The 23,389-nt window shown below is 43.6% G+C and overlaps 1 protein-coding gene across 1 annotated transcript; it reads right to left on the reverse strand.

Moving 5' to 3' along the window:
* Positions 1-3,188: 3,188 nt before the first annotated feature.
* Positions 3,189-23,369, reverse strand: DHFR (dihydrofolate reductase). The gene is made up of 6 exons (XM_037372703.1): positions 23,195-23,369; positions 22,795-22,844; positions 20,002-20,107; positions 17,943-18,069; positions 5,023-5,138; positions 3,189-3,364 (listed from the first exon to the last, which is right to left on the reverse strand). The coding sequence occupies exons 1-6, from the start codon at positions 23,278-23,280 to the stop codon at positions 3,277-3,279; spliced, it is 573 nt and encodes a 190-aa protein (XP_037228600.1). The 5' UTR covers positions 23,281-23,369; the 3' UTR covers positions 3,189-3,276.
* Positions 23,370-23,389: the final 20 nt, after the last annotated feature.

Raw genomic sequence — 23,389 nt, forward strand, 5'->3', positions numbered from 1 at the left:
AGGTTCGCATCAGTATCACAGTGTAATCCAATGTAGTATGAATTCTTTGCTTCCACTTCCAATAAATGTCACTTGCCATAAACAAAGTACTTTTCAGACTAGCTGTGCAGAGCTTTCAAAGGTGACCTGTTTTTTGATACTAAGTGGTACACACTAAACACTTCTGGGAGGCTTTTTTTTCTTGTCAGGGTCACTGTGACCTATTATTTGAAAAAAAAAAAAAAAATCCCCTTGGTAACAGTCTTTTTCCTTCCCTTTAACAATGTCTGGCAAATTAAAACTCTGGAGAGACTTCTGTTGTATTATGCAAGCATATAACTTTGTCGTTTTAACCCTTATCAACCGATGTCACATTGGCACACGTGGAGCAAGAAGATCAACACAGGAAAGTACTTACATTTTTAATTATGCAAAAGGAACACAGAGAAAACTGAGACAACCCAGAACATATGCTGCAGAAGTTTTTTATTAGCTAATACCGTATATTGCCATGAAAAAATTCAAGAGGTGTTCACAGCTGATATTCTAAGTGTTCTTATCAATGAGGTTTGGTTTTTTAAAAGCAAGCAAAATCAAGGTTCAATCTTCTTAGAAAACTGGGTACTGTTACGTTCCTCTGTACACTTGCAACATCTAAAACCTGCCAATGGCCAGTGCTACTCTCCTGATGTTACAACTGGGTCTCAGGGTGACATTAAAGGATGAAAATTATTATTTAAATCTCCCACAATACTGCTTCAGACATGATGCTTTTAAAATGCTTTCGGGAAGCAGTCAGCAGAGCCCTGAGGGTTATTATTTTTTTGTAACTTTTTCCCCTACTCTTTGTTCTCAGATTGAGCTGCAATGGAAGTGGCACAGGGATCCCCCCCATAGGCTTCTCACTCTCAGGGTGGCAGCTGCAGCAGTAGGGAGCCCAGATGGGCACGGTACACCCCAGCTTCTGTCCCTCGCACTTCGTACAGGGAGTCTTGTGCTGTCTGATGAACTCCCCACAGCCAGAACACTGCAATGGGCTGATACCACTGACGATGTTGTGGTAATACTGGCAATTACCAGCTCTGGTCAGCACTTGGCATCATATCATTAGAATCACAGTGTTACTATAGTACCAGTATATTGCTCACTACTTTTAGGGAACAGTAACAAAAAACATTATTATACTAGCTCTATTTACTGAAAGAGGAAACAGGACTTCACTATCTGCTTATAATCCATATTTTTAAGCCACACAAAATTACACGGACAAATTAACACTCTGCATCTGCACTGATAGCGTTTAGAATGGATGCTGGGACACAGATTCTGTTAAGAAAGCAATGTTTATGTTCTTACACTGCAAGTGGCCATGGTCAAACTGACATAGCAACTTCTTGCAAGAGCGACAGGTCTTTACAGTGGTGTAAAGTTAATGGCAATGTTAAAAATTCTTTATCAGATTGTACTGCGCGGCGAGGTGTGGGTGGCTGCCCGGCCCAGCAGCCCCGGCGGGAGCCCCTGGGGGGCAGCGCGGCTGAGGAGGGGGGGAAATGGCCCACGGAGCTGCGGGAGAGAGCAGAGAGCCTGCCTGAGAGCAGCGGCCCTGCAGCCCCCGGGCCGGGCAGGGGGAGGCCGGGGGGGACCGGCCCGGAGCAGAGCCCCCCCGGCAGGGCAGGGCCGGGCAGGGGGAGGCCGGGGGGGACCGGCCCGGAGCAGAGCCCCCCCGGCAGGGCAGGGCAGGGCCGGGCAGGGGGAGGCCGGGGGGGACCGGCCCGGAGCAGAGCCCCCCCGGCAGGGCAGGGCAGGGCCGGGCAGGGGGAGGCCGGGGGGGACCGGCCCGGAGCAGAGCCCCCCCGGCAGGGCAGGGCGGGGCCGGGCCGGGCTGGGGGAGGCCGGGGGGGACCGGCCCGGAGCAGAGCCCCCCCGGCAGGGCAGGGCAGGGCCGGGCAGGGGGAGGCCGGGGGGGACCGGCCCGGAGCAGAGCCCCCCCGGCAGGGCAGGGCCGGGCAGGGGGAGGCCGGGGGGGACCGGCCCGGAGCAGAGCCCCCCCGGCAGGGCAGGGCCGGGCAGGGCCGGGCAGGGGGAGGCAGGGGGGGACCGGCCCGGAGCAGAGCCCCCCCGGCAGGGCAGGGCAGGGCCGGGCAGGGGGAGGCCGGGGGGGACCGGCCCGGAGCAGAGCCCCCCCGGCAGGGCAGGGCAGGGCCGGGCAGGGGGAGGCCGGGGGGGACCGGCCCGGAGCAGAGCCCCCCCGGCAGGGCAGGGCCGGGCAGGGGGAGGCCGGGGGGGACCGGCCCGGAGCAGAGCCCCCCCGGCAGGGCAGGGCAGGGCCGGGCAGGGGGAGGCAGGGGGGGACCGGCCCGGAGCAGAGCCCCCCCGGCAGGGCAGGGCAGGGCCGGGCAGGGCCGGGCAGGGCAGCCCGCGGGCAGCCCAGGGCCGGGCAGGCCGTGCCCCCCGCCCGGGGAGGGCCCCGCGGGGCAGGGCAGCACACGGTGTGTGTCAGGGCCGGGGGGATCTCTCCCCGCCCTGCCCTGCTGTGGCCGGCCCCAAAGGCCCCCGGCTTCCCCCGGCGGAGCCCGCTGTGCCGGGAGGGAACTGCCGAGCGCTCTCCCTGCCCGGGCCTCGCCCCACCAGCCGGGGGTTACAGGGGCTCTGCCCGGCACCGCGCGGGGGGCGCCGCCACACAGGTTAATTTTTAAGTTAGTGTTTTCAGCGAAAAGGCTTGAAGTTGACTGTGTGCCCTGGTTGCTTAGGATGCCAAGAAGGCTTCCATAAGGGATCGATGGATCCCTCAGCTGCTGCCCGAGACTTCCAGACTATTTCTCTTGTTATGCTTGCTTACGTTTTCCTCTACACCATTACATTTTAAAGATTATTATAAATGTATATACCATTCCAGTCAAACTCAGGAGTTGTGATGCTTTCTCACTGTTGGATGTTTTGAATCAGGAGATACTCTAACTCTTTGTTTAGGGAGAAAAGTTCAGATGCAGTCTAATGAGTTTCATTACCTGTGGAATTGTTAGGGATGCCGCCACGGACTGTAATGATCAGTGCAAGGTCTCATGCCACCTTAGCCGTGGTGTTCCTTACTGCTATCTCTTTCATGCTGCTGACCACCCTCATGTTTCCACTGCAGGGTGTATACTCAAAGCACGGGTGTGTTTTTGGAAGCGTTCACTACTGAGATACTGTACCATCAGGCAGGATTTTCTCTCAATAATTTAGCATGTATTTGCACTCAATAAAGACTCATGATTTAAAATGCCTGCTCTCACATGAAAGTACAGAAAGCCTCATTTACTGTGCCAAGATAACTTTTTCATACACTTCAAATCTGTACTGGATGCCATTCTCTTCTTGGATATCAGCAGGAACACCTGGGTATCTGGAGAAAGAGGAGAAGAAAAAGTAAAAGCCAACAAGTAGATAAAAGTGTCATTATTACAAATGACCTGTAATTTATCCAATCAATTAGAAGAGTTGTTTGAGAAGGAGACAAAAATACCACCCTTACAACAGGTATACTAAGTACAAACTATTTTTAAAAATCATGTTAACTACTATCAGCAACTTGTATGCATATCTTTTTAAATCATTAAAGCACACTCTGATGCAAAAAAAACCCTCCTTTTCGGCTTAATCAAAAAACTCCACATTCTTGTTAAAGTCTCCAACATGTTACTTAAAATGTCTGCAAATATAGAAGAGATATATAACACTTTTGGATTTTTTTGCTTTGATTTTCATATGAGTAAAGCATTTCTTAGAACTCTATGACAGCTTTTTAAAGTAGCTGACTGCTACCATGCAAAGTGTTCCTCTACACTCCAGTTTTACTAAACCAGTTTTTATTAACAGACACTCTCAAAAATCTCTTCAGTTCCCTGTGACAGAATAAGGATTTTGTATGAGTAACACTGAAGGAGAAAGAAATTTGAAATTTTGTTTGCTATGTTTACTCTGTCAGGTTTCCGCTTTAGCGAGGCAACTACCTGCTATTTTATACATTCATGTTTCAAGGCCAAATTCTGATTTCAGTACGCTGGCCAAAACCAATACCTGAGAGACAGCCAAGAGGTAGGAAGGGGAGCTTTGTGTCTGACATCAGTATACTAAAGCAGGCTCATGATATGGCACAGTGCAATTCAGGATGTGTCAACAGTTGAACAAGGTGACTTACCCTCTCTACTCACCTTGTCTGTCTCTCCCACACCTTTCTTCCCTGACCCTACCTATTCTTCCCCACTTCAGTGCTAACCCATTCCTGTGCCCTGTGCAGACAGCTTGACTTGCTATTTCTTCCACTACTGTCTGTAACCAGCTGAGAACCAAGACGAGAGTAGCAAGAAGCAGAAGAAGAAGAAGCAGCAGAAGATGAAGACGACGATGAAGAAGAGGTCCTTTCCTTGCTGGTTCTTGAGGCAAACATCTGAATTTTTGCCACCTCCTTACTGCCTGTTGGATGTAAACTTGTTGGAGAGGACACAGAAGTATGACTGGAATATGACAAGGGTAACATGGAAGAAACCACAGTGAATGGCAGAAACTTGCAGTTCAATACTTGTTCCTACTAAGTTTGTTAGGAAGAAGTAATTTTCTCAAGAGAAAGGAATAACCTTAGAAATCTATAAAGGCTCAACCCTCCCTGCTCAAACCCATTTAATTTGGCAATTTATCAAAGACACTGAGAAACTAAATACCATTGACTAACAACGTACTGAGAGTTGCAAAGCTTAGTAAATATCTGAGTAGCTCTAAAATAAGAAACAGTAAGAAAGTTATTTTTCAAGCAAACCAACAGATACAATTCTTTACTGTAAAGATTATGGGGAGGTTGCAGAACACAACAAGTTCCAATAAAACCTCTGCGCTGATTGTGGTGCAATTCCAGGTTCTAAATAAAATATGACTCTGGGGAAAAAATACAGTGAAAAGCGCCTGTAACTCTGAACAAAACATGGCCTTAATAGGACTCTCACACATTCAAATTTGATTATTAAGTCTCCCATCTGAACACAAGCTAGAAGGCATCTTGATACTTACTCTTTGATAAGTTTGTAGTCTTTGTAGTCGATTTCTGGAAAAAATGTGTCACTTTCAAATTCCTGCAAAATTCTTGTCATGAACAGTCGATGATTAATTGGCTTTTCCATTGCTGCCTTTAGAAACAATAGAAACAATTAAAATTGAGCTGTTCCTCTGCAAAACAGCTCAACCTTGCATGAAATAGTGATGTTTATTAAAATTTTTATTATCCTTGTTTTATAACACTATTTGAAGTCCGTAAGACTGTAAATTCTTATTTGGAACACTAGCATTCTTTACGAACTCTCCAAATTCTTGTTCCGCCTGCACCAGCCATCACCATGGCAGCATTCAAAAAGAACCAAGGGGTAAGAGTCTTGGCACATTGATACTGAAAAAGTCAAGTAAAGAGTTAAGAGGGAAACAATAAGTCAGCAAAATATTAATGAAATTATGTGTCTTGATAAACTTGTCCTTGCCTGAACAGACATAGCCAATAGGAATTAGTGCTGCAGTTCAGGTAAGAAAGTGTACTGGTTAGAATGGCTTTTTGGTTTGAACGACGGCAAAGACACTGCACATGCTTTGAGGAACGAGGTAAAAAGTTCAACACAGAGGAAGACTTTAAGCCTTCATCTTTAAGACCCTCAGTGAAGACCACCAGGAGACAGTGCACAGGCCCAAGAAGGAATGGCTGTGTTCCGAGAAATATTCTACCCCTATAACTATGTCTGTCCTTCCCACGAATATGGATGTTTATGCTGTATAAATTCCTAGCAAAGTGTGCAGTGTGTGTGTGTGTTAGGAGGAGCGATCCCCCAAGCACCCAGTGCTGAATAAACAAATACCTGCTTAACAGTCACTCTGGCTATTGAGTCATTTATTCGGAACTTCCCTGGCATCAACATTTTCTACTTGTAGATTGCACACCAAATACGTTATCTAAAACTGAAACTCAGTTATTCTATTTTATGTATTATGGGATTTAAGCAAAGCAGTGAAAATTGAACTCTAAATCTCCTATTTTGGACTCTGCTCAAAAGTATTCTAAAAGGGTAATTTAATCTTGTGCAAGTTCTACCTGGTAAGTGGCAGCAATACCTATTCTCAGAGCTTGGGGCATCTCATAGAAATTAAGAAAAAATTTTGAGTAGTCCTGTGAGAAGAAGGAGCATTATGGGCTCATGTCAACATGCAGTTTCTGAATCACACCGCTTTGAGCAGTGGGAGAGGCCCATACCTCAAGGTAACTTGTTCCGATGTTTCATTAATAACACTGCTAAGGATTTATAATGTATTTTTAGTCTGCATTAGTTTGCAATTCCAGTGATCAAATTAACTTCAGAGTTTGATCTCTGGATTATGGCAAAGTGATAATATGTGTTGAAAGTAACATAACAACAACAACAAAGAAAATTTCCAAGCTCCTTGGATGAAAATAGTTATGAAGGGAGACACCTGTTAAGTGAGCTCCTGACTTACAAATTCATACAAACTCAGGAGTTGAAAAAGTACATTTTGTCTCCAGATCAGACTGAAAAGTGACCGCTTCAAGACTTTCTGGCATTTAAAACATCCTATTAAAAGCTATACTGGTGCTTATTATAATGCATATTTGAAAAGCTTATAGCTGCTCCTCCCTTTCCCTTAAATTGGCAATGAGCAATGATCTTTGTTAAAGGTGATTCACCATGCAGCATGCTATTAGGTACTACTTCCACAAGTACAGGAACTAAGTAATAGCAAATATAATCCAATAAAACTAATTGGTATCACTGCTGAGAAGTTAGTTTCTAGAAAAGCTGCTCTATTACTACAGAATGGCTTAAAATGGAAGGTGAAGTCACAGCACAGCAGCATCCAACATTGCACTGGTGTTCATCCAGTTTGTATATAAATACCACATTTCTTCTTTCTTTAAATAAGGGTGGAAGGAGAAACATACACCTGGAGACTGACAGAAGAACAATAATCTGCTTCGCAAATAAAAACATACCGTGTTCTGTAAACAGAAATACTTTTGTAGTAGAAGAATAAATCAACTTCCTACACAGCTCTATGGGATTTCAGCTTCAGCAAGAACTCTGTACCACCAAGACAGGCCTAGGAGGAGCATACAGAGTGACTGACCGCAGATACTGCAAAGAAAGCTGAAGCATGACAGGGACTGGAGGGTGACCACTGTTCTAGATAAATGGTTGCATGAGTTGAGTGAACTGATCAGCTGTGTAACTGTTTTGTCCCCAAGTTATTAAAAAAAAAAAAAAAAAGTGCAGATACTTCCTGAGTTAGTCAGACCAGCTCTGGGGGTCTGCGTGTGCACACGGCCCATGAATACTACACAACACACAAAAGGAACTTGGGAGAAGAGCAACAGGCTCAAGCTGGCTTCAACCGACATACTCCTTCTCAGCAGCTGGGAATGCCCCATGCCATGACAGTGGAGTATACTACAGAGATGGGCAAGAAGAAACACATTTGTAAAGTGATTTGACTTTGTATTTCAGTTGCTCTGCTCTGCTAAGTCTAAGTTTCACTTATATTGGGATTTAAATACATAGCTGAATCATGTCGTGGGATGACACCCTGACACCTAGCCTTGGCTGTTCCAGGGCTATGTCTGACTCTGGTTACTTTCATGAGGCCTGATCCTGCCCTGTGGACCTACCTCACCACCACGAGCCCTGGCTGGTGACGTCCCTGTCATGCCAGTCAGGTTATTGCCCATGGGTTCCAGCTCCTGTTCCTTTGGGAGCACCTGGTCCTCCATGTTCCCTGACAGTAATTTCAAAAAACTTCACATAGGTAAATTTTGTGTCAAACATGAAACTTTCCATGTATGGAGTCTCTAAAAGAACCTATTCAGAGAGGACTGGACTCTGACACTGCCTCTGTAAACTACTGCTATGGACCTGGCAGGATGGGAAAGGAGCTTTATCACAACACTGGCATTTTCATGAGGATTAAATTAGTTCCTCACAGACATTCAGTTCACTCTTGCCCTGTCCAGGCCGCTCTTCCCAGTTTCACCACCTTTTTTGGTACAGAAGACAAGTTAGAGGATGTATAGTGCTGATTTGATAGAATGTTGATATACTTTGAATTTAATCAAGGAGATACCCATTATGCATATTTACTCTAATGAACAGAACAGGGTGAATATGACTTTGTTTTAATGTAACATACACAAAATACAAAGGTACAGATGTAAATAATCTTGAATATTTAAACAGAATGTGCAACAACTGAATATATGTCTAGTGATCAGGCGATACTGTGGGAAGTTAGCACAATATTCAATGGACAAAACATTTCCAATAATAGGAGATCAGTACTACCTTTTTTGGTTTTGTGTATATTGTAAATGTGAGGATAATGTACATGATGGAAAAGGCAGTAAGAGAGAACTTGTGAAAAATAATTGTACCAGGGCAAGAGGAGGGGATTTTTAAAACAAAATGATGATGTGTCTGAGCTCATGGTTCTGTAACTTTGAAAAATCTGCCTCCTCACTCCATGGTCATTATGTTACCCACACTCCATTGCCACACTGGGTCTCAAAGTCACTCTTGGTATGGTTTTCATTTACTGTGTTTTTCCCTCATAATCCATTCAGTTATCTTTGGCCTGTACTTGTACCTGGACTGGTTCTCCTTTTGTTGCATATGTATTTGCTCTCCACACAGGCTCACCAAGTTGTGTAACAGCTACTGAACATTTTAAGATATCACCTCCTGACACAACAGGGAAAAGCAGTGCTGATTTCTGGTTCACGTTAAAGCACAGCCTATTAAAACCATGACTGTTTATCTTTCAGAATCACCAAAACTACTCCTCAAGCAGAGATTACTTTTCAGAAGAGGGAGGACAAGAGAGCTGTCAGGATCCCTCATGTTGTCCCAGGTATGTCAACTCTATATGTGAACCAGTCTTGTATTACTCACACATTATCTTCATAACCCTGTGAAACATTTAGCGTACCCTCATCTTTTTGCTCACTTCCAGGAAATCCTCAGCCTGATGTAAAGACCACCTTCCCTGTAATTTCCAGCTGCATTGAACTGACCGCCATGTAAGATTAGATTATATCTGCATGTGTAGGACCATTGCCTTGAATTAGTTCCTCTTGGTAGAGCACACGTTAAAACAGCCCTGAAACTCTAGAACAAATAATAGCTGTGTATTACACGTAGTTTCAGAAGTATTATATGGAAAATTAATCTTCTTTAGACCTAATCACCAAACCACTGTACACTAGTGGACATAGCAACCAATTGCTGTAGAAGGGACCAATTATTCCTACTCATTTAAAGATTCACAGGTTTTAGGACACACACACACACTGCTTCTGCTTTTCCATCTTCTACTGATTACATAAAATAAGTAAATCAGCCAAAGTAACTACATGAGGCACTTATTTTTCAGGTGTCTTTCTGGACAACAACATTGTCAATCCAAACAAAGTATGAGAACTCTATAAAAGAGAAAATTTCAAATTAAACATTCTGTTTATTTACATTCTTTTTTTCAGCCCTTAAAATGTATTGGATTATTCTGAAGCCACAAGAGTATTAAAGAAATATACTTTACACACTAAAAAAAAACCCCTCACAGCTGAAAATGTCACAAAGTTTTAGACCTTACCTAGGTAAAAGGACTTGCTTAAGTCAAACTTTGGCTATTAGGAGAGTTGTGGTGATAACCAAGAGAATCAACACCTTCAAAAATCCTTTCTTCCCACCAACACTGCCTAGTGAGGCAGGAGACACTGCATGACCAGTTCTCTGCCAGGAACAAAGGCAAGTACAACAAAATTCTGCTATGACTGTTACCAAAATGCCTGACTGTTTTACCCTTGCATAAACAGATACACTTTAGTCACTAGACCTTTCCACGAGCTGGTCTCAAAAGAGGGTCTTTTAAATCTTTTCCTCTATGATCTCTGCAAGTATCTTTGAAAAAGAACTTGAAAAGCAACAACCTTTCATAGCTGCATGATTTGTGTCTGCAACTGACTCACATATTAACCTCTTTTAGTCATTATTTTTTCCCAGAAGAATGTCAAATCAATATGTTTGCTCACAAGAATGAGCACACAAAAAGCTTGTTAAGGAGTAAGAGCAGTAAGGAGTAATTACACCTTTGTTTCCACATTAAAAATCCTGAGAGTTTACTTTGAAGGTTCTACTGGAAAAGCTGGATATGTCCCTCTCAAGTCTGTGAAAGTATAAAGATGCTGAATTAAAGTTTTTTAAACTTTTAAAGGAAATTATTAGTTAATCCACTAGTCCATGGCTAATATTGGAGTTCTGTTTCCTCTAAGTTTATTTATAACTAGGTAAGAACAAGAAGTATTGGCCACCAGAAGCATGACTACAGTAGTCACAGACATACTTTTACAAAACATAAATCTCTATGGGAGGACAGTGCTGTCAGCTGTAATGCTGTGACCCTGCCACGTATATAAAACAGGCATTAGGGAACTGCACGCAGAGTGCTCAAACCCTTTCTAAAAAAACACCTAGAAGACCACAGTAACACAGGAAAACTGCCTTCTCATTCCTATCTTTTTGTTCAGACAACTACACATGGGGAAAATCTTCCATAAAGAATGGTGCTGTGACATTATAGTAATGAAATAAGAGAGTTAGTTTGCATATATGCCAAGAAGACAGTAACCTTCCTTGGAAACAACTGCTCAGGACCATAAACATGCACAAGCAAATAACATTATCATAAGCCTAGTGGTACAGATGCAACCAGACCTTCAGTCTTCACTTTACATAAGGTAAAGTTAGGATTAAGCCATACTAATTACTTCACTCTGAAACAGAACTAGTGGAGAAGCCAATGTAATGCTCAGCTTTTTGCACTAGTTGCCCCCAGAGTGGAATAATGCTTCAAGCCTGCAGCGTGATGCCCCACCATGTCAACAGCATCACGTAGCTCAGAGGAGCCTGCTCCTTGCAGCATGTTCTTTGAGAACAGTCTTTGAAAGGGTGCAACACCACTGCAACCTGCAAGAGTGGAGCATGTGAGCATGGAAAAATGAGCTGACTGCAGAGCTCCCTTGTAAGTGAATCTCAATCCTCAGTCACATCTTAGGCTGAATGCAACACTTCAAAAACATGGTAGCATACATGTTAGTGGAATGATATTAAGTTGTGTGACTGTTGGAATGGAGACTAGGTATGCAGCTCAAAATCATTTTGTCTTACATGCAGGCAAGGTAGAAAATTTACTATTAAATCTTTTATAGTCTACAAGAAATTCAGACATACTAAAATGTAATCTTTATAATGTATGTTCTAGTGTATCAGTATTAGCTAGTGAAGTTTCAGCAGGCTTAAAAAAAATCATGATAAAACTAGTGACTCAAATTGTTATTACTTCTCTCTTCTAAAGAAGTGATCCTTATGGTCCAGCAAAGATCTGAAGCTTAGCAAATGTGGCATTCACAACCCACTCAGGGCATTCAGAACCCAGTGAAGCTTATATGCTTAGTCAAGAAACTCTGTTTAAGAGGGTAATTAATCATCTGCAAGAGACTTGCCACACTAAATATGAACACCAACTTCATAATTCAGTAATTTTGAAGAATGAAAGAGGGTAGATTACCAAACAATATGTCAAATACTAATACACAGAAAGACACCTGAACATGAATATTAGATAAAACTTTCCCTTGGAGACCACTGGAAATTTAATTTTCCAGCTCAAGCCTCTTTGTTGAAGAAAATCCCCAAATGCTATTTATCACCAGCATCCATTTTCTGTTATGGCCAGCATAGATATTAACTAAACAGCAAAACAAACAAAACTTCTTATGAAAGAACTTTTTGTTCTGTTATGAAATTACAAGTTTCTTCTCCAAATTTAATACATGAATACAATTCTGTACTTCAGCAATGTGACCTTGAGTGTCATTGTTTACTTCTGTGGCATTGAGAAAGCAACAAGGTGAGCAGGAACATATAAATTAGAAGAGACAATTCTAAATGTTTGAGATGCTGTAGGAAAAACTGTTTTATCAAGGTGAAAACCCATTTGACATATAGCCTATTCTGGTGTTACTAAAGAGGCCTTGGTTATGAGGACCTGAGTCATAAATTTTTCTTTTTTTTTTAAGTTTTGTTGCTAATTTGGGTGTCGTGTCCGTCCATCCCCACACCTCCACACCCCCCCCCCCCCCCCTTCCCCGGTAGGTTCACTGTTAGGCACTTGTGCTTGCTTATTTTTACAAAGACAGATTTATATCAAACACTTTACAAACAACATATCATAAGATCATACCATCCACATAAATAAATCTACATTTTTTTTTAAGTCGTTGTTTAATATTTGGGGATGTGCTGGACTTACAGTTCCTATTCCTAGTAAAATCTGAATGTTGTTTTAAATCAGTCTAAAAGACACAGTTTGAATCCAGTTAAAAGAGACTAACATAATTTATACTGAGCAGACCCCCTTAGGATGTCCAAGTAGTGCTATTTTTTAGAGTCAGAGCTAAGACGTGAACTCCTCAATTAAGAGACAATACCTCCACAAAGAGTGCATCTGTATTAGTGTCTTAACTCAGAACAGAAATGTGGTTTTGAAGTGAATCTTCCAAATGTCCCCATTCACCGTGCTTTAGTTGTACTGGGCAGCAATCTTGGCATGCACGTACTAAACTTCTTGGGGGTAAAACCAAGGCAGAAAACCTGCTGCAGGAACATGTCCAATAAGCTCTAATAGCTAATAGGGACTCAAGGGCCAGAATCAATGAGTGAGTCACCACCACAAGTTTTCCTGCACACAACAAACACTTATGAGACAGGAGACTCAAAACATCAAGTGCTCACACAAAATCATGGAGTGCCTCTCATGACACATAATGGCTTCATAAATGCTGTGACCTACTGGCCACTGCTGGGCTGTTATACTCCTTCCTCATCCATACCATCAACAGCAACACCAATTACTTCTGGAACTTAGGAGATCCAGAATAGTGCAGAAGATCCAGTACAGCATCACACTGAGATCCAAAGAAATGAAACTTGTACACCTGTGCTGTGAGAAGTCCAAAAGCTTCCCTGGAGGCAACAGTACTACCTTGTGGTTGTATCAGGAGATCATAAACCTGATGAGGTGATCACTGTCAAGTCAAATTTAAGAAGATGAAGGCTGCACATGGCTTTGAACTCTCCGTGGACCGTGGGAGCTGTTTTAAACCTTGTCTGCTCTCACATCCAATTATCATACCAGTACACTACTCAGCTCTCCCCATCCCTGCCAAAACGCTTACTATGTCTAGCTGCTCTGCCTTTTCCTGTTGCAGAGGTCAAGGCTCAGAAGAGACAGTTTCCCAGAGTATGCTGTTGAACACAGCATGAATGTGTTCTACAGCATGAATTATGTCCTACATGAGGACTTGGATGGCCACCCTGTTCAGGACTCACCTTTCTCTGTTCTTCACAGGACTGGAGGCAGCTTATGCCAACACTCCTATGACCCTTGAGTGTACTGTGTCCTTGAGAGGCTAGGGGCAGTAGGCAAGATGGCCATAAGCAACAGACCCCTGCACTGTGTCCTTATACATGTTCAGAAGCTGTCAGTCTTGCTCCTCTCTCTTTTGCAGTCCTACAAAGAAGAGGTTGTAACAATAGCAGTCTCTTGCCTCCATCCCATTCCTCGCCCTGCTGTTGCTGAAGGCACCATCCTGTTCTGAAATACCATCCAGGAACACACGCTCTAGCACCTTTGCTTGCCTCAGTTCTTAGGGGCTGGGCAGGGTATAGCAGCCATCTGTACATAAGACTGAGAGACAGGGTGGACACATGTCCCGAAGAATGCTCTTCTGCACTCAGGCAACTGGGCAGATGTTCTATCTCAGCATAACTCTCTGGATGAGGATAAGCCAGGCTTGTGTTTCAGCATGGTATCTGGCAGGGCAGCATGAGGCACAGAGGTGATGCAGTATTTCAAATAAGGCAGGCATTCAAACGTCTTGAACTACCCTTTGCAGAAAACAGGTGCCAGCACCCATTTTTAGTCTGAGGTTCTTTGGAAACCTCTGAAAACATGTGTGAATCTGCCTCAATTCACAGGCCACCCTTGTTAAACTTTCTGGCTTGCTACCCTGTGTCTGGAATCTGGCTGGGACGTGGGTGTGGGAAACCAAAGAGAGCAAAGGCTTGGAAGATCACGCAAACACTGCCACACCATACCATCTACAGAAACACAGCTTGGAGGATTGCTTCAAGGAGCGCAGTGACAACAATCCTGATCATGGTGGACCCCCCCATCCCAAACTGATTAACTGATCAGAAGTTGCTACAGTTAGCAGCTATGTTAAAAGGCTCCACAGGACAATAAACCATGCTCTTTAATGATACAGACTCTGGAATTGTTATCTGGCAATGGCAAAGCTGTTGTAGTAGCTCTTGACAGATGGCCTCAGTTATGCGCCCTCACATTCAATACGTTCTGCCTCTATTCTGGGGAATCCCTATGCCTCCAGCCTAAGCTTGACCCCTGTGACAAGGGCTGAGGATCAACCAGGGCAGAGCAGATACAGTGAAGACTCCAAGAATGCTATTACACCCCAGTCTTCCTACTCATCCTCCAAGACATCCAAAACAGCCTATGACAGGCTGTCAAAGCAGCCTACCTGAAGTAAGTGCAATGGGTGCATGCATGAGTTTACCGTTCCCTTTTGTAGTGATCCTGATTGAAACATCACTGTACACTAAGGATTCAGCGATCCACAAAACAATTAACCTGAACAGACCCAGGCCTGTACTGTGCTGTGCATATTCCTTGGCCACGGGATAAGCTCAGCCAGAAAATGGCAACAAAGGAGCCAGCAGGCTGCTCCTACTTCATACTGACAACTATGCTGCCTGCATGTCCTTGCCTTTATCTAAAAGAACGGCAAGAAGTTCTCATGTTAACATCCTTTTTTGACAGCCAAAATGACAAATAGACTTGTTTTCTTGTAAGAAAGCCCTGTAATAGTCTCAGTGACCAAAATGAGGCAGCCCTTTCTACAGACAGGGTCTGTGCAGCATGCTGCATGTGGCTTGGACGCTCATTCCATGCCACACAACCTGGAGTTGCAGGGATGTAAGATTACTTACACTATTTTGTCCTTTGTTAGCTCCAATAAGTTGCATTTTAAATGACACTTGACAGAGTCTGGGTGCTCTTCTTAACAGGATCATAATGGATTAGCTCTTCCTAGTGCAAAACAACTCTCTACTGCACTGTTGTTTGGCTATGCTGAGATGCAGAAGAGGAGTTACCCAGCAGACACAGTACTGTTAATTGTAAATGAGTAGGAGAAGCCAGGTGTAAGATAAGGAATAGAAAAGTGTTGATGGTGGATGGGACCATCATCTGCAGCAATCAGTATGGCACTTTCCAGAATGGCCTGCTGTCCTCATCAAGGTCTGTCTTCATAAAGGTCTACCCAGTCTGAAAGATCCAAAATTTGGGTTAAACTCCCCAAGGTGCTAAAAGTGGAAACGACGTGTCCTCAGTACTACCTGTTTCACACCACTCCTGTTGCGTTTAATTGCTGAAGTAGTTACAGGTAATTTCTCTATCACAGGCCTATACTAATAAGGACAATCAGTTCTAAACCTTTGAGCCATCCAAACAAAATAATGCTTTAAAAGCAAATACCTACAAGGACTGAACAAACATTATTTGCTTCAATTACCAACCGCTATTTTACTTCCCACACATTTCTTCATGGTATAAGGGAAATAATCCTGTAATCCTCTGTGCATCTTTAATACAGGCACTAAAAATATTACCTGCAGTTTGATAGAGATGTATGGTTTCCATCAAACCCTTTTAATCAAGATCACAAACCTAGTTTGATTGCAGAAATCTGTATAAAACTGTCAGATTTCTTCCTAACGAATTAAAAATTCCTTTGAAATGGCCCAAGTAGATGAAAGGGGGAAAAAGTTGAAATTTCAAGTCATACTCCTATATGCTGATCAGCACAAGTAGTATGTTGCAAAAAAACCCTTGATCAAAACTGCCTATTTATAATTATTGGTAATAGTTTACAAAATGGCATTGTTTTCTACTAAATACAGCCAGACACTGGAAAAATAGTTGAATTGGAAGTCTACAACACAGACACTTCTGGAAGAACAAGCAAAAATAATCAGTCTTTGCAGCACTAGATGAGAACAAGGCCATTATATGGAAGGAGTAAATGCTTTTGCATACACTATGAATCCTGCAGAATTACAAGCAGAAGCCAGACCCGGTCTCTTACTTATGTCAGGCAGATATGCCCAATCTGAAGAGAATGGCTCCAGAAATCTTACTGCCTGGAAGCAGGCATTTTAAAGGCTGAGAGTGAAGGACAGGTTATTTCTGTATGATAATACTTAATAGACTGAATGCATTGGGACATCAAATATAGTGGACTTCACCACATGCGATAATGATTATAAAACATAAATTAAAAAAAAAGAGGAACAAGAGTGTTTTACAGGCTATTTACATATGCATATTATTTTTTTTACAACCTTAAAAATATCTAACTACTTTATTTTTTTTACTGTAAAAGATGCATTCCCTAAGACACAGAGAAGAGGTTCATGAAAGGCACAAACTGCAAACAAAGGCAAGACATATCATAAAAAGTATTTTCCCACCTCATATACATATTATCAGCCCTAATTTGCTACCAGGAGCATGATGGCGTTTTCATCACACACCTGAAGTCCAAGTGCCAAACAAGAAGTGGAATATATTTTCCAGCATAGTCATGATGACTAAAGGACAGCAGAACTGCTTCCTTTATTGTAAATAAATAAATAAATAAAAAATTAAAGAAATTGCTTTACAAGTCTTAATTAAGATTTTTTCTTTTATTCAGAAGAAAGAATGCTTACTGCTGTCCTTATTCCATATTCTTCTGATTTATATGAAGGGAACTAGGGTTGACGGCCATAATCCCTTTTGTGGTACTGTTTGCTAATAAATACAAATTATATAAGAACCTAACAAAAGAAGACAAAATCAACTGAGAGTTAAAGGGCAGAACTTTGACTGTGTAGGGGCTGAAAGGACTACTCTAGTGATGTGGGTGGAGGCACAGAGTTGACTAATCTTTACATCCATATTAATGGAAAATGGGAAGGTTTGCGGAAAGGGAGAAAGATGGCTGAGCAAACATAGGGAAACACGAGACGCATTTTATGCCAGACTTCCCTGCTACAGAGCTAATTCTTAGTTCTAAGGACAGGAAGACTGTTACATTTGTGGGAAAACAGGAGAGTTTATACAGGGCTTTGTCAGTGCAGAGATGGTCCTGATTAGAAAGTGGCACATGCAGTCATCCTGGCACTTGAACAGACACCTGAATACCAAGACACCTTAGACACCAAGAGAAACCTGGGGAGCAGGAACGGTAGGGATGTCTGGTTGCTGGATGGCAAAACAGTGAGTGCTTCCTTTTCTTGTATGATTATCTCCTGTTATTGCTGATACCACCACCTGCCAGCTCTCTCTAAGTCCTCTTTTCTCACCTGTACACCTGTATAGTGTCATACTCTGGCTAAAAATGCCAGATCAATTTTCCTTTCTTTCCACATCCTCTGCAGAGCCAGTCTACTATCTCAGTAAAATAACTGTTACGGGATGGGTTTTGGTTGAAAAACTAGCAATTTAGATATTTAAGAAAAGCTCTCAAAAGCACAGTAACTGCATGACACTGGACCATTAGCAAGAGCACCACCTGGTTACTTGGACAGGCATTTTAAACTTATGACTTGAAATCTTACTCTCCAAGACTTGTTCTGCTGGAATCACTGGAGGGTGCTGGGTGACATGAAGGAAAAGCACTTCCTAAAGGGCAAGTAATAGGAACTTGAGCCATCCTCATCCCACTGCAGAAAATGAGTGATTTAGGAGTACTCTGAAGATACCTTGTAAACTGAAGTGCCTCCGATGATCCAAACCATGTCTACTTTACTTCTTAACTCTGGTGAATCCAAAAGAGTTAAAGCATCATCCAGACTTTTGGAAAGATAATGCGCTCCTTTTGGGGTTTCCCTAGAAAAAGCAAAGTTTTATTACTAAATAATTAAAGGACCATTCATCATGATAATCAATACAATCTAGACATACAGTATGTTTTGCTGAATTCACAAATAACTAAATGTTTCACATTAGTTAATTATTTTGAAATGCCTATTATTGCTAAACTATGTTAGAATTCTCATCTGACTGCAGGACTGTTTAATAAATCACAGTTTAATCACAACTGTGACTTAAAAGGCATAAATTACAGATCTGAAATTTTATATCATGTTTTTTAAAAAAGTGTAAATGAGAAATGTAGAGGTTTATAAAATTAAATATAGATTTCTACCTGAATTCCAGAACATTAATATTTCACTCAATCGAACTAGTCAAAAATGTCCCTATCTCCCAAGCCCCCCATATTTAGCCCAGAACACAGCAACATCCTCCAAAACCATTTTAAGTGGACATTTTTGTTTAAGAATATTTGGATGACTGTGGGTGATGGATTCAAGAAGAGAGCTCTGAAAAAGGACAGCTCTTCCCTAAATGCTAATAAAAATAAACTTAAAAAAAGGGATTTAAGAGCCACCAGTCTAAGCAGGATCTAGAGAAATACAGTTAAATACACCTGTCAGAAAGACTGCTGACAATTGTCAGATTGTTTGGTGTAGAGCTAGGACTAGTATTCATTACACAAAGTAACAACCATTGTATCTTGTGAATTAATTACAAAATAAAAGAAATAAAAATAATAATTAAAAATTTACAGGTACACGAGTGATATCCCTCGGAACCAACAGTAGAGATGCTTCCTAACTAGACATCGAAAAAATCACAGAATCACTGAATAGTCACGGTTAGAAGGGGCTTCTGCAGATCATCTGCTAGAGCAGGTCCACCTAAAGCAGGCTGCACAGAACCATGTCCAGTCTGGTTTTGAATATCTCCAGAGGAGACTCCACCAGCTCTCTGGGCAGCCTGTGCCAGTGCTCTGCCACCACCAAGGTAAGGAAGTTCTTCCTCATATTCAGAAGGAATTCTCCTGTGTTGTAGCTTGTGCCCATTGCCCCTTGTCCTGTCGCTGGGCACCACTGAAAAAGAGCCTGGCCCCATTCTCTTGAAGACATTCATAGACATTGATGAGATTCCCTCTCGGTCTCCTCCAGGCTACACAGGCCCAGCTCTCTCAGCCTGTCCTCGTAAGGGAGATGCTCTGGCCCCTCATCAGCTTCGTAGCTTCTGCTGGACCCTCTCCAGCAGTTCCATGTCTCTGGTGAACTGGGCAGCCCAGCACTGGGCACACGCTCCAGATGCGGCCTCACCAGGGCGGAGCAGAGGGGGAGGGTCACCTCCCTCCACCTGCTGGCCCCGCTCCTCCTCGTGCCCCCCAGGATCCCACTGGCCACCTTGGCCACACGGGCACACTGCTGGCTCATGGGCAACTTGCTGCCCACCAGCACTCCCGGGTCCTGCTCTGCAGAGCTGCCCCCCAGCAGGTCACCCCCAGCCTGTGCTGGTGCACGGGGCTGTCCCTCCCCAGGAGCAGGATCCCTCACTTGCCTTTGTTGAACATCATGAGGTTCCTCCCCACCCAACTCTCCAGCCCGCCCAGGTCTCGCTGAATGGCAGCGCAGGCCCCTGGTGTGTCAGCTGCTCCTCCAGATCTGTGTCATCAGGAACCTGCCGAGGGTGCCTCTGTCCCTTCACCCAGGTCACCGATGGGCAAGTTGAACAGGGCTGGACCCAGCACTGACCCCTCCAGCCAGGCTCTGTGCTGCTGGTCACAGCCCTCGGAGCTCTGCCATTCAGCCAGCTCAACCCACCCTGCTGTCCACTCATGTAACCCACAATGCCCGAGTATGTTACATTTAGCATTACTTGTGTTACATCTATTGCTACACATATTTTTAGGTGCAGACTTCTCATTTGTTTTAAAGGCCTATTAGTCATCATACATACTTGAGCTCCCTGCTGAGCACGATATTAATTCTGTCTTTTAAAGGACGATTCTTCTCAGGAATGGAGAACCAGGTTTTTCTACCCATGATCACTGCATTCTGTTTACCTGAGTAAGAGAGAAAACACTTATTAAAGGGTGGTTTTGCTCCGTCCTAAATTTGGTTTGGTTGTTTAGTGATATGGCTGGACTTGCCCTCCCTGTTCCGAACTTCATTTCAGCAGTTAAAAAAGGTACAAGCTTAGGCCCTGATTCTCAAATTAGTCACATCCGTAGAAGAACTTGTTTGTGGCCTCAAAGTCTTGTCAGTCAGTTGACACGAATGTAGCCTCATGCACACAGATAAAAGAAAATAAAAAAAGGCATGTCACTGCCCATGACATGCATTACACGGACACTAGCTCTGCTATAGCTACAGGACCAAATTAATCTCTGTGTGTCAGAGCAACTCATACCCTCAAAAGAGTTCTTTTAGTGTTTTTTCCCACTAACAATGTCATTGTTCTCTTTATAAATCTGAGCAGTGTACAGTAATCGACTTTGTCTTTTCATGTTCCATCGTTCCAGTTATACAATCAGGAATAATTGCCAACTTCGAGCATTATCTAATTAAAAAAAAAAAAAAAAAAGGCCAGGTGAAAGGGTAACTTTTAGGAGATGAACCAGCCTAATTAAATCCAAAGCAGAAGTGCGATAGGTGTTCAATCATATTCTAGATTTCACTCTAAGTATCATTTCTGACCAAACATTCATAACCTGATCATCTCTTACAAATACCCTAAGAAGAGGGTTTCTCTTTATGAGGAAATTGAGTTATCAAAGAAATAAACAGATGTTGAGACGCACAAAATGTCTCATCAGCAGGAGAGATTTTAGAAAAAATAAAATAGTGTATGTTCACAGCTTTCCTCCCTGCTTCTTGATCTGAGAGACCACACCAGAGAATGGATGCTCCAGTTGTTTATTAGCGATATCTAAAGACCCTTCTCTGGCAGATAAGCTTCATGAGCAAGTTTCCAAGAGACATAGTGCAGTGTCAATTTAGGTATGTTAGCACAGACCACTGGCACCACTGCTGAAGGAAATGTAAAAGTTCTGAAAAACAAGCATATTTTCTGACTAAAGGATCACAAAGGGATGCCTGTGGCGTCAGAACAAAGAATTGTCTAGACAATAGCTAATTTAAAGCCATGGACAGTGCAGGTAAGCATGCAGACTAAATGCAAGTTTAGGTGGTGCTTCTCACTTTCAAAAATCAGTGACTCTCTGACTTTCTTAAGTCAATGGTGTGAAGATTTATGGCAGCATAACCCATTAAGAGGTCTGGTTATGACACAACTGAACTGCCTAGCATCCAGCATCACAGTTTATCAGAAGATCTGCAGGCAGGATTTAACTAGATGTTTCTTTTTAGTTGTATTTGAAACACTGTTTTTTGATTATGGGTTATCTGTGCCAGGTAAGATGCAACTTGCAGACATATAAAAAGACTTGTGTTCTGTCTTTTTTGTATGTGAGGTTGCAAGAGGCTGAATCACGTCTCCAAAACATAAGTAAAATCACTTAAGACTGCTGCAGAATGAGACTAGACATTCCTTGTAAAACATGGATAGGTAGACCTTCAATCAGAATATGGAACAGGTCACTTAATCAAAAAAAGGGCAAGTTAGGCTGCCAAGAAGTTTTAGCAAGTAAGTGAGTTTTGCTAGTCAGCAGTTTTAACTGGAGCATGAAAAAAGAAACACAGAAAAGAGAGTGATGATGCTGGCAAAGAGAGAAGCAGCAGAAATGGGAGGATAAACCTGTTGTCTCTCATGGCTCTGATTCCATCAAACACAGTGAGCCAGTTGCATGGCTCAGGGAGGTCCTATTCCTCCTCTCCCGATGCCTCTTTCCTGATTCTACCATGCACCTTGTACTCCCAGGCCCTGCAGACACCCAGCGGCCTAGCCTACTGAGTTAGAGAAGTAGAACAGCTTAAGGAAATGTCAATCCAGCACCAGAGTCGGTAAGAAAGAGGAATGGGAGCCATGTGGCAAGGCTTGTCTCTTCTGGCAAAGACAAGTATGCGAAGTACCTGATGAGAACAAATTAGCTGTTTTCACCTTCTTGTGTGTTTGTGCCGATTTTCACATTTTTTTTCCACCCCACAGTAACTTGTTTTATCTCACCAAATCTATAGTCTATAATATTACTTTGCTGCTGGCCCTGAACGTTAGTGCTGCACACTATCAGTACAGTTGGGTATTGCTGTGTACAGATATACTGCATACGTTTTCACTTTTCTTGCTGTATACTATCAGTACAGTTTGGGTTTTCTGGTGTACTGCGATGGCTCAGCAATCAGAAAAGCAAAATTACTGTCAGAAAGGTCAGAGGGGTGGAACAAATGGCCAAGGCTGAGCGACAGCAAACAAGTTAGATAAGCTAATACAGCCTGAAAAAAACTCTGGTTAGCATATAAACTGATTTCCATTTTTAACTTATTCAGTGTTGGAGTTGTGGGTTAGGACAGGTACATGAAGTTTTCTGCCCTGTTGGGGAAACAGGACTTTGGCATTCTTTTTTTTTACACATCACCTGCAGCCCTAAAATATCTGCCTCATGTCCTGTTTCTTTATCTAATCAAAACAACCTGCAGACTTGTGAGGCTTGGGAGTGTGGGGAAGGGCAGGCTGTTGGCAGAAGCAGGGCTTTTAAGTCAGGGAAAGGTAAAATTACCAGACTTTTCCGTGACTGATGCCACACGAAGTAACATAATATGTAGAGGCACACCTGGGCAACAAGTACATTACCTTCCACGTGGGATGTGCTAGTCATTCTTTGGAAGTACCTGTACTCATTCCTGGCAAGAAAACATGGAGCGCATTACAACGTGGTTTAGGGATAAGGTGCATTTTTCTAGATGTGAAAAGAAAATCCTAACCCGAGTAGGGGGAGAGGCCGGACCGGTACCACGCCTGAGGCCAGCCCTTCGGTTCCGGCCCTGCTTACATGAGGGCCACCCTGCAGCCAGGAGCCTGCCGGCCCGACCCCCGGGGGAGCTCCGCGGCCCGGTCGCCGCCGCCGCCCCACCCCCCCGCCACCGCGGGCACTTTCCCGCCCTGTCGAGCGCCGCGCGTTGCGCGCTGGGAGCTGTGGTCCACCCGCGCCCCCGCCGCCCCGGCGGGGAGAACGCCGCCAGACCCGCGGTACCTCAGCGACGGCCAGGGCAGGCGGCCGTCCTTCCCGATGCCCATGTTCTGGCACACGGCCACGATGGAGTTCAGCGAGCGCACCATGCCGCCCCGCCGCCGCTTCCCGCCGCGGCAGCCTGGGGAGCGAGCGAGCAGCGAGCGAGCAAGCAGCGCGCAGCAGCGGCGGGGCGGGGCGGGGCGGTGGCATAGCTCC

The sequence above is a fragment of the Falco rusticolus genome, chromosome Z (assembly GCF_015220075.1).
Source record: "Falco rusticolus isolate bFalRus1 chromosome Z, bFalRus1.pri, whole genome shotgun sequence".
NCBI classification, from domain to species: domain Eukaryota; kingdom Metazoa; phylum Chordata; class Aves; order Falconiformes; family Falconidae; genus Falco; species Falco rusticolus.

Bases quoted from the DNA above. Each gene is read 5' to 3' on its own strand.
- DHFR (XM_037372703.1), bottom strand. From the start codon at position 23,280: ATGGTGCGCTCGCTGAACTCCATCGTGGCCGTGTGCCAGAACATGGGC. The intron at 22,845-23,194 runs GTACCGCGGGTC...TTTTCTTGCCAG, and splicing joins CTGCCCTGGCCGTCGCTGAG to GAATGAGTACAGGTACTTCC. The intron at 20,108-22,794 runs GTAATGTACTTG...TCTCTTACTCAG, and splicing joins TAGCACATCCCACGTGGAAG to GTAAACAGAATGCAGTGATC.